Here is a 22,161-nt window from a genome sequence, read left to right on the forward strand (position 1 = left end):
TGACTAGTGTGGGTCAACCACAAAGTTAGACACCAGAGGGTGCAAGAGCAAAGGCACTTTCCAAATGAATACCAAAAGGAGGTGAAGTGCAGAGGCACACTTGGAAGATACTTGGGGAAGAAGTCCATGGGGCACGACTCCTTTTGATCAGGACTCCGGGATGTCGTAGGCCTTGATGTGTTATCGAGGACGATGACAGAATGAGTGTGAGAGGATGTTAGAACCCGTATTTTGGGGTTGTGATTTCGTTCGAAACCGGTGAGAAAAGGCTCTTCTGATTCTCTAACGTAGACATGTCTACTCAGGGAACTTGGGCCTTTTAATTTAAAGCATATATAAGGGGGTATAGGTGTTGAAAGCTCAACCTGCCTCCCACATACGTGTTGCCACCAAGCCGTATCAAATGAGCGACCTTGAGGGGGAACCTCAAGGGCCTGCCTGGATGACTCAAAGGAGTTTCCTAGGTATCCATATGAGTTAGGGGATTCTATGGATGGCGCAACGCCTTCGGGCTAGCATTGGGCACCAAACGGGTGCCGGCGGCTCGATGTGTGGGACGGTATGCCCCGCGAGCTGCCAAAGTGTTGGATAGAGACCTACGTGCCAATTGGATACTTGATGCACCTATATTAGGGTCATCATGTGTTGACTTGTAAGCATGCCTTGGGTTCAGCTATGCGAGCAAGGGTCTGTTGGCCTAAACGTGCAGTTGTAGGACGACACTGCACTATTCGGGATGGAAGTGTGTCGCGAGGTCTATGTATGGGCATGCCACGAAATACGCACATGACAATGGCCAAGGACTAAATTTTGCGTTACTCGGGCGAGGCACAAGCCGGGTGCGGCAGCACGAGGTGAGTGTCAAGCTTGAGGATTGGGATGTGCACACGAGAGCGATGCTCAGTTCTAGGCGAGGGACAAGACATGTCCTTAGCCAACCCCCAAGGCGCGCATGTATTATGATCCTAAGACGACAAGCTCCACAATATGTTGAGGCCAAGAGCCTAGACATCATACGGGCGGTACAATTGGAGCAGGCCTTCTAGGCAAGCTTCACCACAGGCACAAGAGCATGCTTGAAAAACCTGGGAAAGGATATAGGCTGGCCTGCAGTGAGGGGAACTGTAGGCATCGCACGGGCTATTCGATGCAATTGCCGCTGGAACCCTCCAACATGCAATATGTTACTTTTCCCCTACTGATTCACCCTAATTCCCCTCCTCCGCAAATGTTCCGCCACGAAATCGGAGGCCCCATGATTACTGAAAACACTCATCTTGGTGATAATCCACTAAAGTATGCATCTATTATTGGAGGTTCCATTAGTATTTCAAAGAAGAAGGTCAATTTCAAGCACATGCCATATGAGATTTTATCAGGAAGGGCGGTGGTCAGTTTCACAAAAGAAGAACATAAGATTTTGGCAGAGACTTGTCGTCTAACTATTGTGGAAAAATTCTCTAGAACCAGACATCCACTGAAAGAATTCGTTCTGAGTTTATTAGAACGATTTTGCTCAAATGTGTTGTCAAAATAGGTACGTATAATCTGAAGAATGTTTTCATCGATTTTGATTTAGAAGAGGATCACAAAAGTGTCTATGCTAGGGACTTCATCCGAATTGGTGGTATGCAAATGAAGCTACAAAAATGAAAAATTGATTTCAAGCCAGAGATTGAAACTACTATGGCACCAGTTTGGATTAATCTTCCTGATTTACGGTGGCATTTCTTTGAATGGGCAGCTCTTTGTCGAATTGTCGAACCAATTGGCATCCCAATTATTTGTGACAAGGAGACTCTATAAAAAACGAGGCCTACCATGGCTAAAGTCAAAGTCGAAATTGATATAACAAATCCTCTTCTCAAGGAAGTATTGATTGATATCCTTAATGAAGCAAGTCAAAAGGAGACGATAGTTCAGAAGGTGGAATATGAAACCATTCCAGAATATTGTAACCATTGCAAGATGCAGGGACACAGTGATCTCAAGTGTGGTATATTGCATCCTGAATTAAGACAATCTACTGAAAAAAATAGAGAAAAGGCTAATATAAAATATGTTGCTAATAACATTTCTATTGATGCTACAAGTGGAGGAAACATTGGTAAGTTGATAGTGGGTAGTAAGGCAGAAAGCGGTGGAATTAACAAGGAGCAAGATACCTCGACTATGGAGGTGGAGATCAAAGATGAAGAAGGATGGACCATTGTAGGCAAAAATAATGGGAGGAAGAAGTGCAGAAATAGTAACAAAAATCTTCTTCTTTCAAAGGAGCTAGCAGAAATTCAAAATCCTCCAAAACAAATACATAAAGGGTCATCTGAAAATAATGTTACTAATCCAAAATCCCAAAGTAAAGAATAAATTTTGACTACTGATATAATCATGCAACCCCGGGTACCTACGGAAGAAGTAATGAGCTCAAATGATCAAATGAAATGCACTTCTACTAAGAAGGTCAGAAGGCATATGAAGTCCTCCTTTGAGAAAGTGGTTCCTCCTTATGAGAAAAAGAAGAAGCAGTCTGGAAGTGAAAAGTGCAAGAGTATAATCATTATACAAGCTTCCTCCATGATTGTGAGGCCTCCAGAAGATCCGGATGGGAACCAAGGTGTAGCTAATAACACGGAAGGTTACAATTCGACTGTTTTCACTGGTGATTCCTCTAGAATTAGAGTTGAGGAGCATTGTAAGTTTAATGATATAAATATAGAGAATGCATGTATTAAGTCTAGTTCACATCTTGATGAAAATGAAGTGGATGAATACTCCCACTTTGAATCTGAATCGTAAGAAGAGGTGGAAGAGACTCAGTTCCAAAAGGTGCAAGCTTCCTTATCTGAAAATGAAGTCGATGTCATAGTCAAAAATTGCATGGAAGTAGATCCTGGAGCTAACTTGAATTTAACTCAAGAGCATAACAGGATTGTTGAGGTCAACAATCTATCTCTTAGGGGTCTAGAAAGAGGAAAGACTGGTTGGTCCAACTCTCAAAAGACTATCTCTATCAAAACTCAAAACATAGTTCCCTGCACAAATGTTTCCAATGATTGACACTCTTTCGTGGAATATAAGGAGTATTAGAACTCAAAGTGCCTTTGAGAGACTCAAAACCCTCAAAGACCAATATAAAATCTCCCCCATTTGCCTGCAAGAACCTAAAGGGAGAGTGGGTTATATGAAACATGAGACAACTCAATATAAATGGATGATACTCAAGTGTTAACAATAAAATTTGGGTCTTCTGGTCCAGCGATTTTGTTGTTGATATTGTCAAAGATACTGATCAACTAGTGACTTGCAAAATATCTCATATTTGTACAAATACTCAATTCCACTGTTCATTTGTTTATGCTAAATGTATTACAAATTTGAGGAAGGATCTTTGGACTGACCTGCTCAATCTATCCAACACTCTTACAGGTCCTTGGGCTATGATGGGTGATTTTAATGTTATCACAACTCCAAAGGAAAAAATAGGAGGCAATTCTTATAGGATCGACAAGAGTTTTGACTTCCTAGAATGCCTAAGAGAATGTGGTATGTAGGATGCAGGGTATCTTGGCAATGTGATTATATGGTGTAATAACAGGGGAACTCCCAATACTATATGAAAGAGGCTTAATAGGATGGTTTATAACTCACAATAGTATGAATTGTATGGTAGGACTACTGTTACCCACCTTGCTAATGCATATTCTTATCATATGCCACTTCTTATCCAATTCAGCTCTATTGAAGAGGTTAATGTAAGGTACTTTAAATTTCTCAATTTTTGGACGGATCATGAGGATTTCTCTAATGTCGTCAAAAGTATATGGGAAGAGGATATCCAAGGTAATCCTCTCTGGTCCTTACACCAGAAGCTTAAAAAGACTGCCTCCAAACTCAGTTCCTGGTCAAGATAAACTTATGGAGACATTCATGAAGAACCTAGAAAACTCAAGCGAAAAATTTCTAACCTTGAAATGGTTCTGATGAATGATAACAACGAGAGCAATAGAACCAAGCTGTACAAATCAAAGGCTGAATATATTAGATATCTCAAAATTCAGGATTTTATATTGAGACAGAAAGCTAGAGTTAAATAGCTCTCTGAAAGTGATTCTAATACTTCTTACTTTCACAGTGTGATCAAGGATAAAATAAGGTAGCTGGACATCAACAAGATTCAGAATGAACATTTCCGATGGGTGAAAGGAACTAAAAAAGTCTCTGAAGGTGCATCGAGATATTTCCAGGGAACTTTTAGTCAGAAACCTAAGTATAATGACTACTCTAAATTGAATATTATTGACCCAGTTGTTTCAGAGGATATTAATAAAAAATTAATTGCTTTTCCCATGGAGGAAGAGCTGAAAACAAGTATTTTTTCTATTGACTCAGATAGTTCTCCTGGCCCTGATCGATTCACTGCTAAATTCTTCCAATCTTGTTGGTCTATTGTTTCCCATGATATTATCCAGTCTTTTAAATCTATTTTTTGTGGTGCTAACATTCCCAAGTGGTTTACTCATACTTGCATAGTTATGCTTCCTAAAGTCCCTTCTCTCCCAACATTTTAATGATATTAGAGCTATTAGTCTTTGCAATGTGATAAGTAAGATTTTTGCTAAACTCCTTAACTCTAGACTAAGTTTCATTTTACCTGACTTGATAAGTTGTAATCAAAGTAATTTTGTAAAGGGTAGATCTATCGGTGAAAATATCTTACTCGCCCAGGAAATCATTCAAGATATAGGGAAGCCAAATAAGGAAGGAAATGTTGCTTTAAAATTAGATATGGCCAAGGCATATGATAGGGTGTCATGGCCATATCTTTGTATCCTTATGAGAAAACTTGGATTCTATGAAATTCAGATTGACATAATCTTTAGACACATTTTCAGTAATTGGTATTCCCTTATTGTTAATGGTACTAGACAAGCCTTCTTCAAGTCTAAAAGAGGGTTAAGACAAGGAGACCCTATCTCCCCTTCTTTTTTTGTTATTTGTGCTGAATTTATTTCAAAATAAAAATTATATAACTACTCTTGAGGAGTTCAAAAGCCTTCACATGAACAGAAATGGTTCTTTAATAAATCATCGTGCCTGTGCTGATGATGTCATCTTTTTTTCTAGTGGTTGCAGGAACTCTTTGCTGATGTTAATGAAAGCATTATCAGTGTATCAAAAGGTCTCATGACAACTAGTCAACAAGTCAAAGTCTTGCTTTATTCTAGCCCCTAATGCACAGGTGGAGGAAATTTCAAGGGTGAAAAATATTACTGAGATGGAACACAAAAGTTTTCCTATCAAATACTCGGGTTGCCCTTTGTATGTTGGAAGGAAGAAGATTTCTATTTTCTCTGAGATTATCACTAGGATCCTGAATCAGATCTCAGGGTGGCATTCCAAGTTTTTGTCCTCTGGGGTAGAGCGGCGTTAATTAGACATGTCTTATTAGCATTGCCTACACATCTACTAGATGTTTTTCATCCTCCGAAGGGTGTTCTCAACCAAATAGAAAGGATGATTACCAAATTCTTTTGGGGAGGGTCGGCTGAGAAGAAAAGAAATCATTGGGCTTCCTGGGATAACCTGTGTTTTCCATATGAGGAATGGGTGCCAAATTCAGAAAACTTAATGACATCTGCAATGCATTCACTGTAAAGCAGTGGTGGAACTTTAGAACTGGTCAATCATTATGGAAGAGGTTCCTAATGGCCAAATATTGTCAGAGAGTTCATCCACTTATAGAACAGTGGTACTCTGGGTAATCCCAATCATGGAATGCAATGTGCAAAATTAAAAAGCTTGTGGATAAGCAAATTCTATGGAAAACTGGCTGTGGAAATGTTGCTTTCTGGTTTGACAATTGGTCTGAGTTAGGTCTATTATACAACTTTCTTCTGGAAGGTTACAAACCTAAGAATATTACTCTCTCTAGTATGCTGCTTAACAATCACATAAACTTGAGAGGATTAGATCTTTTGCTTCTGCAACATGTGGTGGATAAAGTGAATACTTTCCCGATATCACTAAGATCCACAATTCTTGATAGTCCAGTTTGGACAACGAATAATAGTGGTTCTTCTTGAGTTGCTTCAGCTTGGCAATTATTTAGAAAGAAGAGGCATAAGTCATGGATTTATACTATGAATTAGCAGAAATGTGTCCAATTCAAGATGAATTTTATTGTATGGAGAGCTCTGAGAGATAAGATTCCCACAGATGCTAAAGTAGCTAAGATGGGCATCCCTACTTCCTCCAGTTGCTGTTGTTGTAGATTTCCAAGTTTATAAACTATTGACCATCTTTTCGGCAGTGGCCTCTTTGCACGGGAGCTATGGAGAATCTTGTGTGGTCCATTGGGCATTGCATATTCAAACATCTCTTTCTGACAACTTATGATCAACTGGTGGAGATGTAAAGTCACAAATCATGTTCATGCATTCATTGTTAAATGCCTGCCTATTATCACATCTTGGGAGATTTGGAGAGCTAGATGCAGCGCCAAGTATGACTCTACCACGACTAATGTGAGAAGAACAATTTCTCTGATTGCTTTCTCAATGTCCCAACTTGTCAATCTTCAATTCCAGCAAATTCAGTTGGTTCCCAACTGGAAGGAGATCAGTCAGCTTTTGAGAAGTGCTATCCATTTTGAGAAATCCATTATTATTAAATGGATTAAACCGAAGTCAGCATATGTTAAATTAAATTCTGATGGTAGTTGCAAAGAGGGAAAGTATGGAGCTGGAGGTGTGATAAGGGATAAAGAGAGTTGCCTTGTCTTTGCCTACTCTTTAGTACTTAGTTCAGGAACTAGCAACTGGGCAGAAGCAGTTGCTCTTCACTGCAGCATTAAATGGTGTCTATTTAATGGTTATCATCTTTTTTTTTTAAAATCCCTCCCAAATTAGGAGGATCTATAGTGTTTCCACACTTTTCCTCCAGCGTGACTCGAACCTAGGATCTAACGGTCGTGGGTGGAGGTATTTTTACCAACTGAGCAAGCCTCACTTGTCTAATGGTTATCATTTTATTAGTGCTGAAAGCGACTCTAAATTATTAATGGATTGTGTTAATGGTCGTAATACAATTCCCTGGAATATTGCAAAGGAGGTAGAAGAACTTAAAAAGTTCATGGATTAGTCTAGATTCTCTCTTAATCACTGTTATAGAGAGGGAAATCAAGTTGCAGACAAGCTTGCATTCATCAGTCACTATATCCCTCATTCCCAACTGTTTCGAGTGTTTTCTGACCTTCCCCCTCAAGTCAAGGGCCTCATGAACATGGATAGATAGGACTTGCCGGTATTTCGAAGGACTAGACTAAGGCTGTCCCATCCCGTCCCGTCCCGTCCCGTCCCGTCCTGCTTAATTCTAAACGGGATGGGCCCATGTTAAACGGGACACGGGATGGGACGGGATGGCCATTTCGTCCCGTCTCGTCCCGTCCCGTCCCGTCCCGTCCCGCCTGTCCCATCCCATCTCGTCCCATCCTGTCCCGTCCCGTCCCGTCCCGCCTGTCCCGCGTCCTATTTTTTGTGCATTATATACAAAAAACTTATAATCCTGCTTTTGAAGGTTTTTCTAAGACCACTGTTAGAAATGATGTTTTTAAATTTCAAACCGAATATCTTCAGTATATTCGTTGTGTATTGTTTCACTTAGATTGTAAAGTGCCTATCACATGTGATATAGGTCATAGTCCTAATGGTTGTGATTATTTAACTGTTACATGTCATTGGGTTGATCATCACTAGAACATACAAAAACGTATTATTGGTTATAAATTTGTTGATTCAAGATACAATGGAGCATATATTGCAACTACTGTTCTATAAATTGTTTATTTTTATGGACTCATTGATAAAGTTTTAACTATCACCTTAGATAATGCTTCTGCTAAGTGCTAACACAACTACAACAACTAGCTTAATGAAATTATTGCAAAATTAATCCAAATTATGCACCAACCATTAATGAAATGATTGCAAAATTTAAAAAGTATTTTTTTCCTATTCCCCAAGTTTATTTAATTTCTACTATACTTAACCCATCTTTAAAATTAAGAGGTGCAAATGGACTTGTTCGTAAAATTTATGAGAATTTAACATTTCAACAAAATGAACAACCATCTCTCGAAGACTGTCAAGCTAACATATATTCTTATGTTAGATCAATGTTTGATAAATATAAATCTATGGAAACAACAAGTGGTGAAACTAGGGAAGAAGAAGAATACAATGAGATACTTAGCACCGGGAGCTATGACGGCATGGAACTCATGGAACATCAATCAACATTGCCAATTCAAGAACAATGTCCGAGAGAAATTATAGATAAGTTACAACTTACAACGAAGTTATATAGGAGCTTACAAATATTAGTATGATAATTTGTAATTGGCTACTAAGAGGCCTAGTTCAAATAGAACCCTTCCTAGAAGGTGGCTGCGTAGAGCCGTAGATTAGGTGCTCTTCAAAAGAATTATATTTGTATGTGAGATTTGAAAGTTCTATTAATAAAATAAAAGGCTCTAAGCGTTGGATTGTTTTTATGAATTGTCTTACACTCTTACTTAGTTACTTAGTGGCTTGAAATTATATTAAATAAATTATAACTCTATTATAAATTTATAATTACTAGAATATTTCATTACAAGTCTTTTGTTTTAATATTTTATAATTCTCTACTAAGTTTCCTAATTTTCGTTTAATTTTTAAGTTTATTAAATAACTCAAAAAACTAGTTGTTGCAAACTTTAAAAACTTAGTAATTGTCAAAAGAATAACGGTTTCCAAACTCAATGCTTAAATAATTTTTTTTTAAAACGACACTTAAGGCCCGCGAACCCGTCCCGTCCCATCCCGTCCTGTTCCGTCCCGTCTCGTCCCGTTTGTTAGTGGGACGGGATGGGCCTACCGTCCGTCCCATCCCATCCCGTCCCGTTTGTTAGCGGGACGAGATGGAACTACTGTTTCGTCCCGTTTGTCCCGTCCCGTTCCGCCACCGTCCCGACTAAATGTTGTCTCGTCCCGTCCCGTTAATTCTATCCCGTCCCGTCCCGTTGGACAGCCTAAACAGAACATGCATTACCTTTGATCCTCCTTGACCATGCAGTCTTTAACATTAGGGATAGACTTCATGATAGTACTTTTTTTGAATATGTTGGATCTACTTCTTCCAGGCACATAAGTTGTGTAATGTTTCTCATATGTATTTACTTCTCATTTGTAAAAGTTGGCATCTGCTGTCATACAATGGTGATGGAGTTAGCTAGTTTATCTATACTCCCTCAGCTCAATGTATCTTTCTTGGAGATGAATAAAATGCGCAATTTATTTTTAAAAAGTGGGATTATTATCGAGAAGATTCAAAAACAAAAAAATGGCCACGTGAAAAAATAAAGAGAATTTAATATCTAATATATATATACATAAAAAAACATTTAACCTTATACGCACAGTATAACATTCTAGCGAAAGAACTTCGAATGCATTCTCTTTTGCCCCTCCCTGCCCCTAGGAAGGGAAAGGGAAAATAAGGTCATGACAACTAAACCTAGGGTTATTGAAGTCTTTCACCTCGGAATACTGATGTGGCAAAGAGTGTGGACACACTTCCTTTTAGGTGCGTAGACTTACAATATTTATTCGGTTAGGTAGGTATTATAAAAAAAAAAATGAAATATTAAAAAAGGAAAAGGAAACAAAGAAATAAATTTGCATGCAGTTCATAAGTAATAAGGCACGTTATAAGAATTCTTTTGCAAATTGAAATAATTCCTCGTAATAATACTCACCAAACTGACTGAATCTGAATAATGCACTTTAAAAAACTTTGGCAGGAACAGTAATAACTTTAGTTTAGGAATCTAAAAGCTTCCAACAAATAGATAATGACACAATCTTTATATACTTGTGCAGATAAATCTTCCATTGGACAAGAAAGTGCATTCACTCGGTATACTTTGATTATACAGCTTATGAATGTATATCCTATAATAAGAGGTGCAGCCCAGTCCCAGGCCTCCAAGTAATTTATATGAAAGAGCAGGTAAGAGGGATTGGTTCCCTAGTATTTATCTTTGTAGAGGTTCTCAAAACTGTATAAGCAAGATCAATTTGGTTTTAATGTAAAATAAGCTCCCAATGTATTAGTATTTCCACGCCACAACCTTCTTCCTTCGTAAAATTTCACATGCTGCTGATATCCACTCGGCTTTTATGGAGTTGAAAAGCAGGGGTAATCCAGCTTCCGCAACTGCACTGAATACCTGACCAATTGAAGTAACCCAAGCGAGCTTCACAGTGCGCACATAAAAGCTTGCCCTCCAGGGCACCTTCTTCAACTGCAGGCGACATTTTCGAGGCAGATCAGAAAAAGGTGCAATGCAGATATCCAACATTGTACAAATATATGACCAAGAAAGAGGGGATTGTTTGTAAGCAATATAATCTGTCAAATAATAACCAGCTAATGTTCTCATGTTGAACCATGTGTACAATAATTTACAGGGGCAACATATGAAGGATGAGAAACTCAGGGTCCAAGTGGTTACCCTTATGTCCTATGGACAAATGTGTTGCATATAGAAGATTCACCTAACTACAAATATATTGCCCATAAAGTTAATGAACAGGATTCCATCACATCAAATGTGTGCTCATATGTATCTAGTTTTAAGTCCTCCATGACTCAGGAAAGAGTATAGTATTTATTTATTTTTTCCAAAAAAAGGAAAGAGTATCTAAGTCGAGGGTTCTTAAGACATATTAACGGTATGAGCTGAATTAATCCCATCTTTTCTGACACACCGTTCGGGTTATTTTACATATTGCATTTAATTCTTGCTCCATGAACTGAGCCAACCATATCTAGGTAATGTTGGCCTAGAAATAAAGGGGTGAACTAGTGCGCAATACCTGTTCTCATCCATTTTAAAGGCTCAACAAAGACAGATGAACACTCGTCATCAGGTTTGTTAAAAGGATTGCCACTTCTCCTTTTATGCCACTGAAATGCTGTTTCACCCTCTCCTGGAACATGATCTACAACGTTACCCTGAAGCGCCACAACTCTCCGGCATTTCTTGCAGCGATAAACTCGGGCAGGAGCTGTTTCCTTGGTCAAGGACACATCCACATCTGAGGGAATGCTTTCCGTTGCCGAGCCTGGATCAGCCCCAAACTTAGAGGTGTCTATTCTTTCTCCACGATTATAACTATCACCTGATACATTAAAAAAAATCTATTTATTTCAAGGATGGAAATATAAAATATAATTTTGTAAGGCAACATATATTTATGCAAAGTTCAAGATGTTGTAATTGCCCTCCCATATTTTTACATTGTTGATGGTGGAAGGTTTATTTCATGCTCATCTTTCTCACGCAGGGCAATATAATGTATTTATTATCATGGTTCTAGTCAAGTTTCTCAATTTGTAGCCTACTAAGACAGCAACTTAGTTTTTTTATCAATAAAATTTTATAATCTGGAAGTCCAAATAAGATGCTATTGACTTGTAATTCTTTCCTTCCATCCTCCACAACAATGAACCTTGCATAAAGTTTCTAATCAGCTAAAGCAATGATACAAGCTAGTAATAATTTTACCAAGTAATTCAAGAAGTTGTTACATTAAAAAAATGAAGAGCCTTAATCAAGTTCTATTCCCTTGAACACAAACAAGCTAAAAGGTTTTTGGGGGGAAACTCGTAGACAGTGATTTATTGATAGATAAAACTGCAGCAAATCTTGAAAAATTAAATTGGTACATATGAAACTAGGGGAAAATAGAAATATCTCTAAAGAGGTATACCCTTAAAACAATAGGAGTACTTCTTCACAAGTCAAATCTTGTCAATCAACTATAACATAATGTCAAACTAGTTGGGATAGGCAGTACAAATCATCTATGTCTGCTCCACTCTATTTGGGCAATTTTGTTCCAATATTTAAATAATATGCTTTTAAGGCTAGTTAAGGGGTTCTCTAAAACTATTGAGATTTCATAAATTTGCGCTAATTTGCACACTGACATACAACTAGTTATTACCTTTATGGGTCATTTATTGCCCTTATGTTTCGCCTTTAGCTCACTCTGTATTAAATCTGAGAGAGAAATCTTTTACGACAACTTCTCTCCATGACTTTAAGTCTATCAAATAACCTTTTAGCACATTCAATTATCATAATGTTACAGCTACAGAATTGAGCTTTTAGAGGTCTACGTAAAGACTTGACAAGCAATCTAAGTAATTTTCTTCTCGTTTTATCCTCTTAGTGTTCTCGTTTTTATAGGTAAATGTAATTCATTGATATTTAGCAACAAGTGCCATCAAATATTTAAAAGGGTTTTATCCTGTAAGTGTAATACTTGCAACTTTTGCCAGACTATTGATTTCTAATCTTGTTTCGCCGTACATCCATCTTAATATATGCTTTTTCTACAACACTTATATTCTATGTGTGTTAGCCTAATAGACTGGACATTCACTACCATTTAACATCGTTGATCTCACAGTCGTTCTATATAATTATCCTTCCATTTATCTTCCTATTGCATTCTATCCCATAGAGCTCCTCCATTTTTGCCATCCCGTTTTAATTTTATAAGCATGCCTCTTTATCTAATATGCATCTTTACTAAAAAGCTATATCTTAATTGACTCCATTTTTGCCCTCTTCTATTGATTTCTAATTTTTTTTCTGCTGAAGCATCCACCATAGAACTTCTCTTGGTGCTCTATCATATGATTTCTCTATGTTAATGAATATCATGTGTAGCTCCTTTGTAATAAATTTCCATCAACCTTCTTAACAAAAATAGCCACTATCTTATATCCACTACCAAGCTTAAATCCAAAACAGTTTTATGCCCTTGTAATGTGCCTAAGTCTATTCTCTCTCTCATTTCAAAAATTTTATTGTATGACTCGTAAGTTTAGACCAAGAAAGTTTGCACTACTTTGAAAATCCTTGGATTTATATATCGACACGAAGGTACTCTTTGTCCACTCATTTTGCATCTTTCTATCCCTCCCTATAACATTGAATAGCTGGTTACTCATACAAATCCAACCTCTCCCGGACACTTCCAAACCTCTATAGGATACTATTTGGATCATAATCTTTTCTAATCCAAATATTTTTCATGGCTCTTTTACTTCACAACTAGTGGTATAAGACAGATAGAATGTCAATTTTTCATAAAACAGTTTGCTATGATAATTCTTGGAGGTCTCCCATTTCACATATATCATATGTTGGACCACCAGCTCCTGGGCAATGTGCCTCTTGAGGAACCAGAAGAGGGAAAAAATGGGTAATGAAATTAGGTAAGCCCTATATATTCATGATCAACAAATTAACTAGTACAAGATATCACGTGCAATTTCATACTATAAGTATATCTCTCCTCCAACGCTTGAGATTTTTAATAAATCACGACAATTCACCTTTAGAAGGTAGTCATGAGGACAGAAGATGAAATAAATTGAATATTCAAGCAATCTAGTATTAAGAGCTAAATCTTGGTAGCATGGATTGTTAGATTAGTCCATCAATACAAATCCTAAAGACAATTCATATGGTAAAAAGCAATATCGAGGCTCCCGACAGATTTGAAAGTCCTCATTAGAATCTTGTATATTTCCCATATTCTTCAGTCAATTTGCTATTCTAGATTTGTATAGATTATTGGATGGATCATTTTGACATAAAGCTACTTCATGTACCTTTGCATATGCAGGATTTTCCCAATTTTCTTCTTTTAACAATTTAGTTAAAAATAGGAATAATAATCTCAAGATAAGCAATGGAAAGTGAGAAAGTGGACCTAGGACTTTTAGGTGGAAGCGTTTGTAAATGGGGCTAGCATTATCAACTTTGAAACCCATCTCTTCAAACATTTTCAACTGCAGAAAAAAGAAAAAAAATCACTCAGAATCCAATCAGGTAGCGGACAAAGCAGGAAACTAATTTCAGTAATCATCATAAACCGTTGCTTACAAATCAATTCTTACTGCCTATTTCACCTGATCTAGGAAACCATCATTTGGGCAGACAAATTCACAGCTTTGACGTACAGATTCAATTGCATCTGTAGAAAAAAGACGGAAGAAATTTCAAACAATAATAAGAAAAAAGCGTCAAGCTTCAAGATCACAAGATGTGTAAAACCAGAAGAATAATCTCTAATTCTTAGCAAATTGTGTAATATTTCCAGGCAGCTCAAAAGGAAATCACCAACATTTTCTATTATATGCTCTCAATAAAAGGAAAAATAAGTTTTTGATAGTGAAGGTCCACATGTAGAAACAAAATAAAATCGAACCTTCTTGAGATAGTTGTTCAGTTTTCATCAGGTAAGCTGCAATGATGGCTGCACTGCAACCAAAAGAGCAAAATGAGGGTGTCAATTGGTAAAGTTAGCAGGAGATTGTAAGCAGTAGAACTTGTACCAAGAAGAATGTAGGCTGCTTGGTCTCCATAACAGAGTCATACACAGAGAAGTATCTCCCTTCATTCTTACATTCAAGTGAAAAGAACAAAATAACTACACCAGTAGAAAAGAATATTATCGGAGATAATTTAATGACCATTCCTTTAAATAAACACAGACGTACCGTGATACACACGGAATTGCGCCATAAAAATATGAAGAGTCTAAAAAGTACGTGAAACATTAGGCAATCAAACACAATTTAAATCAAAATGAAATGAGCAAGAGGCCAACACTTTATCACCAAATTTCCATTTAGCTTTGTTTAGAACAAATATATTAGGAAACCCAATTCAGTGTGACATAACCAGAGTTTATAATGAAGCCAAATAATAACTCTAGAAAGAAACTTGCCAATTTACGCTGGTGACTAATCATATTGGCCGCGAAGGGCATAACTACTATTAGTCAATTTGATAGACATGGGAGAGGAGCTTTGCATCTAAGCAAAAAGATTAAATCATGATAGAGTTCGGCCTAGGGCGCAGCCCCCCTCACCCCCCACCAAAAAGAAAAGAAAGAATAAGAAGTATAAGCCAATGAAAATTTTAAGTTTTGACCAATTTCGTCTTTGCCAAGCAAGCATCATCATTTTAGACCCCATTTTTATGCTTGTCATATGGATATATACATCAAGAAAGTAACATAATGTCTTCAACCAAAAAGAAAAAGAAAATATTGTACAATATAATGGTTCGATACAGTAGCTTGTTACCAAAGTTATTGTTTCAACATTGAAAGCAGCATATTATTTCTTAATGGTAACCTTATCGAACCATTTGCATCTTTACGTTGCAACAAAACTCAATTCGTATTTTACTAGTTTGGCAAGTTATTGATAAAGCAGTATCCACCCTATCTCATTTTCCAAAACTTGACAACTAAAATTAATGGATGAGTTTTATCTTAACAAAAGAAAGAAAAAACGCGAGGATAAGGTCCAGCTCATGATGCATGTAACTGCTTAAACTAGTAAGTACTAAGCCTTGATGCATTATTTTCATTTTTATAGCTTAACTGTAGCACAGCCTAAGCAGTAAATTAACTCAGGTGTTCATGAAGAAAAGCAAAAGAAGCCATTGTATGAATTTGAATCCTCTACAAAAGCTATGTAATAAAAGGTAGATGTCCATATCTGACACATCTTTTTCGTTGAATCATTTAACATATATTCATTCCATGAGGTATTGTACCGCTTTAACCGGTGAGTAGACTTGCCAGTTCAGCTAAGGCAACTTAAAACAGTTCTTTCGTACATCTAATAACATCATGTATAATATCAGCAGGGGAAAAGAAAAAAAACACTAAGCGTTTCTTATCAATTGAGAATTTAGAACATCAAGAATCAGTAAGCATCCATATTAAGCTGTTTAATCCACAATTATGTTGGAGAAAAACTGAATATCTTGCTTTTTCATGTGGACTCAATGGAAGCTACAGCTTCTTATAAAATAATACTACTTTGTAAGAGCTTTTCCCTTTTCTGATATGTAGAATACGCTTCCTCAATTGTAAATGGTTTTGTAATATCCATATTATATCTCTGATTAACTTTGGTCAAGACAAAGATTGACACTATTCTTCAAACCCGATCAATCTAATAGGGTGGAGGTCCATCGGGACTTAAAAGAACGTCCCATCTAATTTACAGCATCCAGAAATTGGGATATAACTGACCCAAAAAACGAGCCGTGTAGAAGTTATACCTTCTTGATACACCAGCAAAGCAATGCACCAACACAGACCCCTCTTTTCTACTTTGTTCGATAAAATCCAAACAAGCATCCAAAGAATCCAGTAAATTCTCATTCTCCATGTCTCTCAAGGGCGCAGCCATCCTTACAAACTTTAAATCTTTACCTGCATGCTCTAACGAGTAGAGGAGTTTCTTAGGTGATGATGAGCTCTTATTCTCATCAGTTATAGCATCGGCATTTCCTGAATCCCCAACATATTCCTTCCGAATCTCTTTCGTTGGTATTGAAAGATTAGAACGCCATTCTGAGAAAAAGGATATTGAAGCTGAGCTAAGGACGGACAAGATATGCGTAATTTCATCACTACCATGCTCAAGAACTTCTGCTGCATCGCCTATGTTGCCAATGAATAGATGCTCACGAACCAGATACGGCATATCGCACGAGCAGATTAATTAACTGCAGATATATCTTCATAGTTAAAATTGCCCACAGTTTGTGACAACCAAATTTCTTTTCAAAAGTAAAATAACTTCCAATCACAACATTGAAACCAATAATAACTTTCGATTTACCAAAAGGAAATTGCAATATCAAATGAACATTTTGTTTAATCTCCTGTATCCATATTCCATTAGAAATGTGTAATATTTTCCCCTTTACTTTCAAAAATTGTTTATATCTTCCCTCCATTTGAGCATTCAAATGTATATACCCTTATCGTATACCATTACACTTTTGAACAAAAATACCCCTCATCCATTAAAAGACCCGGACCCAATACCACAATAACACGCGGACGGCCATTAGAAATGTGTAACATTTTCGCCTTTACTTTCAAAAATTGTTTATATCTTCCCTCTATTTAAGCATTCGACTATATAAACCCTTATTGGATACTATTACACTTTTGAACAAAAATACTCCTCAACCATTAAAAAAACCCGGACCAAATACTACAATAGACGAGGACAGCCATTAGACATTTTAAAATACCCGATTCGTTTACCCAAAAACATTACCCGACCCATTAGGTGTCAAGAACTCTTTCTTCCTCTTCATCAGCTGAATTATCCACCACCCTAAACCCTAAAGGCCTAAACCTCTCACACGCACACACTCTAACATCTTTACTTTCCAGTTTCAAGCTTGCTTTTTTTTCCTTTTTCTTCTACCTTAGTGTGAATTTATTGCAAGACCTCAAAATTAAATAATCTAACTTTGAATTTATCTAGGTTCTACACTTGCAAATCCTTTTTTTCCCATATCATTTCCGTTAGTGGTATAAATACAGGAATCGAAATACATAGGTTTTCAATTTTCTGTCCTCCTTTTGTAAAATATTCCTAGCTGTAAGAACATGATAAAGTAAACACGAAAAATCCCCAAAAGAAATTTAAAAAAAAAACAAAAACAAAAGAGAAGAAAGTAGATATGCTATTCGTCGAATGAGAAGTGTAAAATAGTTGGTTAATGAAAAGAACCTGAAGAGCGCGAAGTTGGAACAGGCGGAGGAAAGGCGGCGTCAGTAGACTGTTGGACAGTGTGGTGAACAATTTAGCTAATGAAGAAGAAAGAGTTCTGAGACACCTAATGGGTCGGATAATGGGTTTGGGTAAACGAACCGGGTATTTTAAAATGTTTATTGTGATTTTTTCGTATAGATATAAAATTAGAAAAATATTTACCCAGTTTAGAAAAATATGTTTAATGAATTTTGAAAGAATCATTTGATTCAAGAAACTATTAGGCATGAGAAAGAGAGAGAGAGAGACAGAAAATGTGAAAGATTTTAGTCTAATATATTATTTTATATATATATATATATATATATATATATATATATATATATATATATATATATATATATATATATATATATATATATATATGAAAATATAATTAATGATACCTTCTCTGTACATAAATTTATAATATAATATAGAAAGGTAAAAATATTAAAATTTATTAGCCGTCCACGTGTCTATTTTATTGTTGGTCCGAATCTCTTAACAAATGAGGGTATATTTGTTCAAAAATGCAACCGTAGGGATATGTATATTTGGATGCTCAAATGGACGATAAATATGATTATTTGTTTAAAATAATGGGACAAATATGACTCTTATTCGTTATATCTATTATTTAGTACCAGTATTTTAAAAGGCTTTTTTGGGACTCGCCTCGGGGCTCGCTCCCGGGGCACTATCAAAACGTCTTGAGACTCATGTGTGAGACTAAGTTCTATGTGGCTTACGCTCTAAGCGCTCGATTGTACGCCCTAAACATGCATAACGCTCAAAACTCGGGACTCGCCTAACAGTTCTTATGCAAATCATGTATTGAATTCACTAATTAGCACTATTGACTCTCAATATTCTTTAACAAAAAAATTATTAAAGTTCTTTTTATCTATTAGAATATGAAAATTGCGAATAACTCAAATAACGAACCATAATATTGCATATTTACTAATTGAGAATATCGAGAGAGTGAATATCATTTGAATATTTCTTCTAAAAATATATAACCAAAATTTATATCTTTACTTGATAAATTTTCATGTCTTAGTTCTATGTCTCTTAAAATTATCATACATTTATTATTTTACTATTTAAAAACAATTTTATATTTACTCATGAAGGAGTAATATTTTAAATTACAGTGTTGATAAAATTTATTGAGTTTTTAAAGAGGTAAAATATGCAGTTTGATAATATTTTTTAAGAAATTATAATTTTTAATTGCTTGAAAGTTAAGACGTTGTAGTTAATTTATATTTCATAGTAAATTTAACAATATTGCATTATTTATACTTGTAAAACATGCTAGATATTTTATTTTGTATGAGTTTCTTTAAAAAAATAGTTTTCTTAAATTTTTAATATATCTTTTATATTTTTTTCTGTTATAGTGCTATATTATTAATTCATAAATTTCAAAAAGTAAAGATTTGTGGGGCTTACGTCTCGTGTCTCGAGGCTTTCGCCTCGCCATGTATTACGTGTAACGCCCCATCTCAAGTCCTTACTTTTTAAAACACTATTTAGTACCACTCTCTCTTCAAGAATCTTAGGGGTGCTTATTTGGGCGGATCAGGCGGATAATTATGCTTAACGGTTCGGCTTATCGGTTATCGGATTATAAATATTGTAATTTGCTAGCCATCCAATAAGACAATGGGCGGATTGGTATCAGATTAACGATTATCGGACGGTTTATCGGCTAAACCAAATAGAAATTTTTTGGTATAATATTGAAATGGATTCTTTTTTATGGATGGTTTTGTTGACTGACTTCTTGTACGCATCCTGACAGACCTGATAAGCTGGATAAAATTAAAAATTCGGATGGGAAAGTTATAAATTGAAATGGATATCGAGTCTTAGGAGTTTTTGCTACTTCAAGATCCATAGGAAAGTCTAAATATAAAAATTCTTAACGGGTTAACGGTTTATCCGATAAGAAAATTGAGTAATCCGCCCTCAAACCGTTAAGCCGTTAATTATAAAATCTCAATCCGTTCACCATCCATTACCCCAATAATTCGATACCAATAAACCAATAAGCGATCGGTTCGGTTAATGGTTTCAATTCGATTTTGAACAACCCTATTCAAGATAGAGCGCATGTGAGAAGAGACGCATGTCTTAGCAAATTGAGACTTGTTTTTTAAGTGTGCGATTGGACAAAAGAATTGTAAAATTTCAAAAAAATAGAAAAAAATTCAAGTAAAAATGACATTTGAAAGTTTGAGTTGTGTTCGGACAAAAATATAATTTTGGGCTATTTTTCAATTTTTGTGAGTGATTTGAAATGAAAATTTTGAAAAAACAGTCTTTTGAAGTTTTTTAAATTTTCAAAAACTTTCAAAATTCATCTTCAAGTGATAATTGAAATTTTTATGGCCAAACGTTGATTTTGAAAAAAGTAAAATTTTTATGAAAAAAGTTGTATAACCAAACGGACCCTTAAAAGTGTTGCCTAACAAGGCGATGCGCCTGCCTTAAGCTATCACAACTAACCTCTAATAACACTATATAAGAAAAAAAATACAATATTTCAATTTTACTTATGAAATGCACTTTACTAGGTTTTCAATATAGGAAATTAAAAGTAACGCTAACTTTTCTAAATAATAGCTACAGGAAAGATAAAAATATTATAATAAGATAAATTTAACCGACAACCAGATCAATTCAGAAAAATCCAAGATTCAGTAACATCAAACGTGTCTTCCTTTAAATTTGATTATGTATTAAATATTCAATCTTATATATTTATAATACTGACAGAAATTGATCGATATTGTAAAATGCAAATATTTAGTAGTATAATGTAGCATTCTTCTTGAGAATTTTTTTAATTTCATTATCGTCTTGTTAGCCATGTTTTTCTTCTCTCATTTTGCTAGAGGAGATTTATATAATTAGGAAAGAACTTACTCATGATATTTATATCAAGTTAATAAATGCAACACATATGCCTTATACACACACAAATTATCACTTACGCATGCATGGTTAACTGATTTGTATTTTCACTATAAATTTTCAAACGCGTCTTTATCCTCTTTTCATTTGTTCTTTTGATATGGAGATGGACTCGTGAAAATTATTTTTAAAAAATGTTATATGAGTAGAGAATATGGTGAAATTGTAATCCTTAAACTACAATTAATCCCAATACAGTTTTAACAAGTGTGAAGTATTCTACTTTAGCTTCTTTTTCTTTGGTCTTCTAGTTCTTTTTCTTCTTCCTCTTCTTTTTTCTTTTTCCCATATTTTTTTCTCCTGTTTTAAAATAAAAATGCAATACTTGAAAGTTGTCTTAACTTTGGAAAAAGGAATATAACGGGGTCATCCATCACATATTCAAACTCCCAAGAAGTGAAAGACACGTAGAGTTAAGATTTCAATTTTATAGATTTTAAATTTTAGAACATCGTTTTTAAGTGTTTATAAGTGAATTCTGAATTTAATTTTTGCACATATTCTATGAATTTTTACAAAAATATCCTTTTTGAGCAAATATTATTAGGTTCGGCTGAATCCGTAGCCGGACTCCTAGCTCTGCCCTGACTGTAGGGATAGACATGGAGTAGTTGTTGGTGTAGAAGAAGGAAAAAAGCTTCCTTAATCCTTACCCTTAACTTTTCTCAAACATAAAGCTATCCATTATTTCCTATGCTTGTTTGACTCTTACCTTAATTTATTGTTTAATTAATAACCTTAATCGTGATATCAACTACGTACTCCCCAACCACCCCCACGTCGAATTGTTGGTGACAAAAAAAACTCATTTAATTGTCCATTTATTAAAATATTAATACGGTATAATGAGGAATATATTAATAATGCTCATGCAATTGCACTAGCCCTCTAAATTTGTTGGCAAAAGCATTTAATCAATTCATTTGGCGAAACAACCAATTATTTCCTAAATTTTGCTCATTAATGAACTCGCATTTTGTTATTTAATTTATTCATTTTTCATTGTTAATTGAATAAGCTCGACGAATTAAATGTTAAAGCTCGTACTTATTTCAATTGAAGTGAAAGATTAGTTAGCTGACAGAACAACAAATGTTTTAGGTATATACTCCCTTTGTCCCAATTTATATGATTTTTTTGCTTTTTGAGATTCAAACTTATTAATTTTGATTGTGTATATGAACATAGAATCTTTAAGTTTTTCGAAATAAAATTTATATATTAGGAAACTACGTAAAAAGTACTATAAGTTACTAATTAATAATTCAAAATATCTAAACGACATATAAAAAATTACAGTCAAAGAATTACTTGTTTGACTCTCGAAATTTAACACCATCACATAAATTGAGATGGAAAAAGTAACTAATTTATACCTATGGCGGATTATTATTCTAGTATTAAATTTCGTTGTAGATCAACTAATTAATAAATTATAAAAGGATTTGAGTTATAGATTTGTCTATGTAA

The 22,161-nt window shown here is 35.3% G+C and overlaps 1 protein-coding gene across 1 annotated transcript; it reads right to left on the minus strand.

Annotated features, from left to right (window-relative positions):
- Window positions 1–9,886: 9,886 nt before the first annotated feature.
- On the minus strand, window positions 9,887–17,820 carry LOC107812955 (uncharacterized). Its single transcript, XM_016638141.2, has 7 exons — window positions 17,683–17,820; window positions 16,208–16,657; window positions 14,334–14,386; window positions 14,035–14,099; window positions 13,836–13,914; window positions 10,920–11,225; window positions 9,887–10,345 (listed from the first exon to the last, which is right to left on the minus strand). The coding sequence occupies exons 2-7, from the start codon at window positions 16,633–16,635 to the stop codon at window positions 10,191–10,193; spliced, it is 1,086 nt and encodes a 361-aa protein (XP_016493627.1). The 5' UTR covers window positions 16,636–16,657; window positions 17,683–17,820; the 3' UTR covers window positions 9,887–10,190.
- Between the last annotated feature and the right edge of the window lie 4,341 nt (window positions 17,821–22,161).

Source organism: Nicotiana tabacum, chromosome 13, assembly GCF_000715075.1.
Source record: "Nicotiana tabacum cultivar K326 chromosome 13, ASM71507v2, whole genome shotgun sequence".
Lineage (NCBI taxonomy): Eukaryota > Viridiplantae > Streptophyta > Magnoliopsida > Solanales > Solanaceae > Nicotiana > Nicotiana tabacum.

Coding starts and splice junctions, on each gene's coding strand:
- LOC107812955 (XM_016638141.2), bottom strand. CDS start 16,635: ATGCCGTATCTGGTTCGTGAGCATCTATTCATTGGCAACATAGGCGAT. Junction 13,915..14,034: donor ATGATGGTTTCCTAGATCAG/GTGAAATAGGCA, acceptor TTTTTTCTGCAG/TTGAAAATGTTTGAAGAGAT. Junction 10,346..10,919: donor TTTAAAATGGATGAGAACAG/GTATTGCGCACT, acceptor TGTCGCCTGCAG/TTGAAGAAGGTGCCCTGGAG.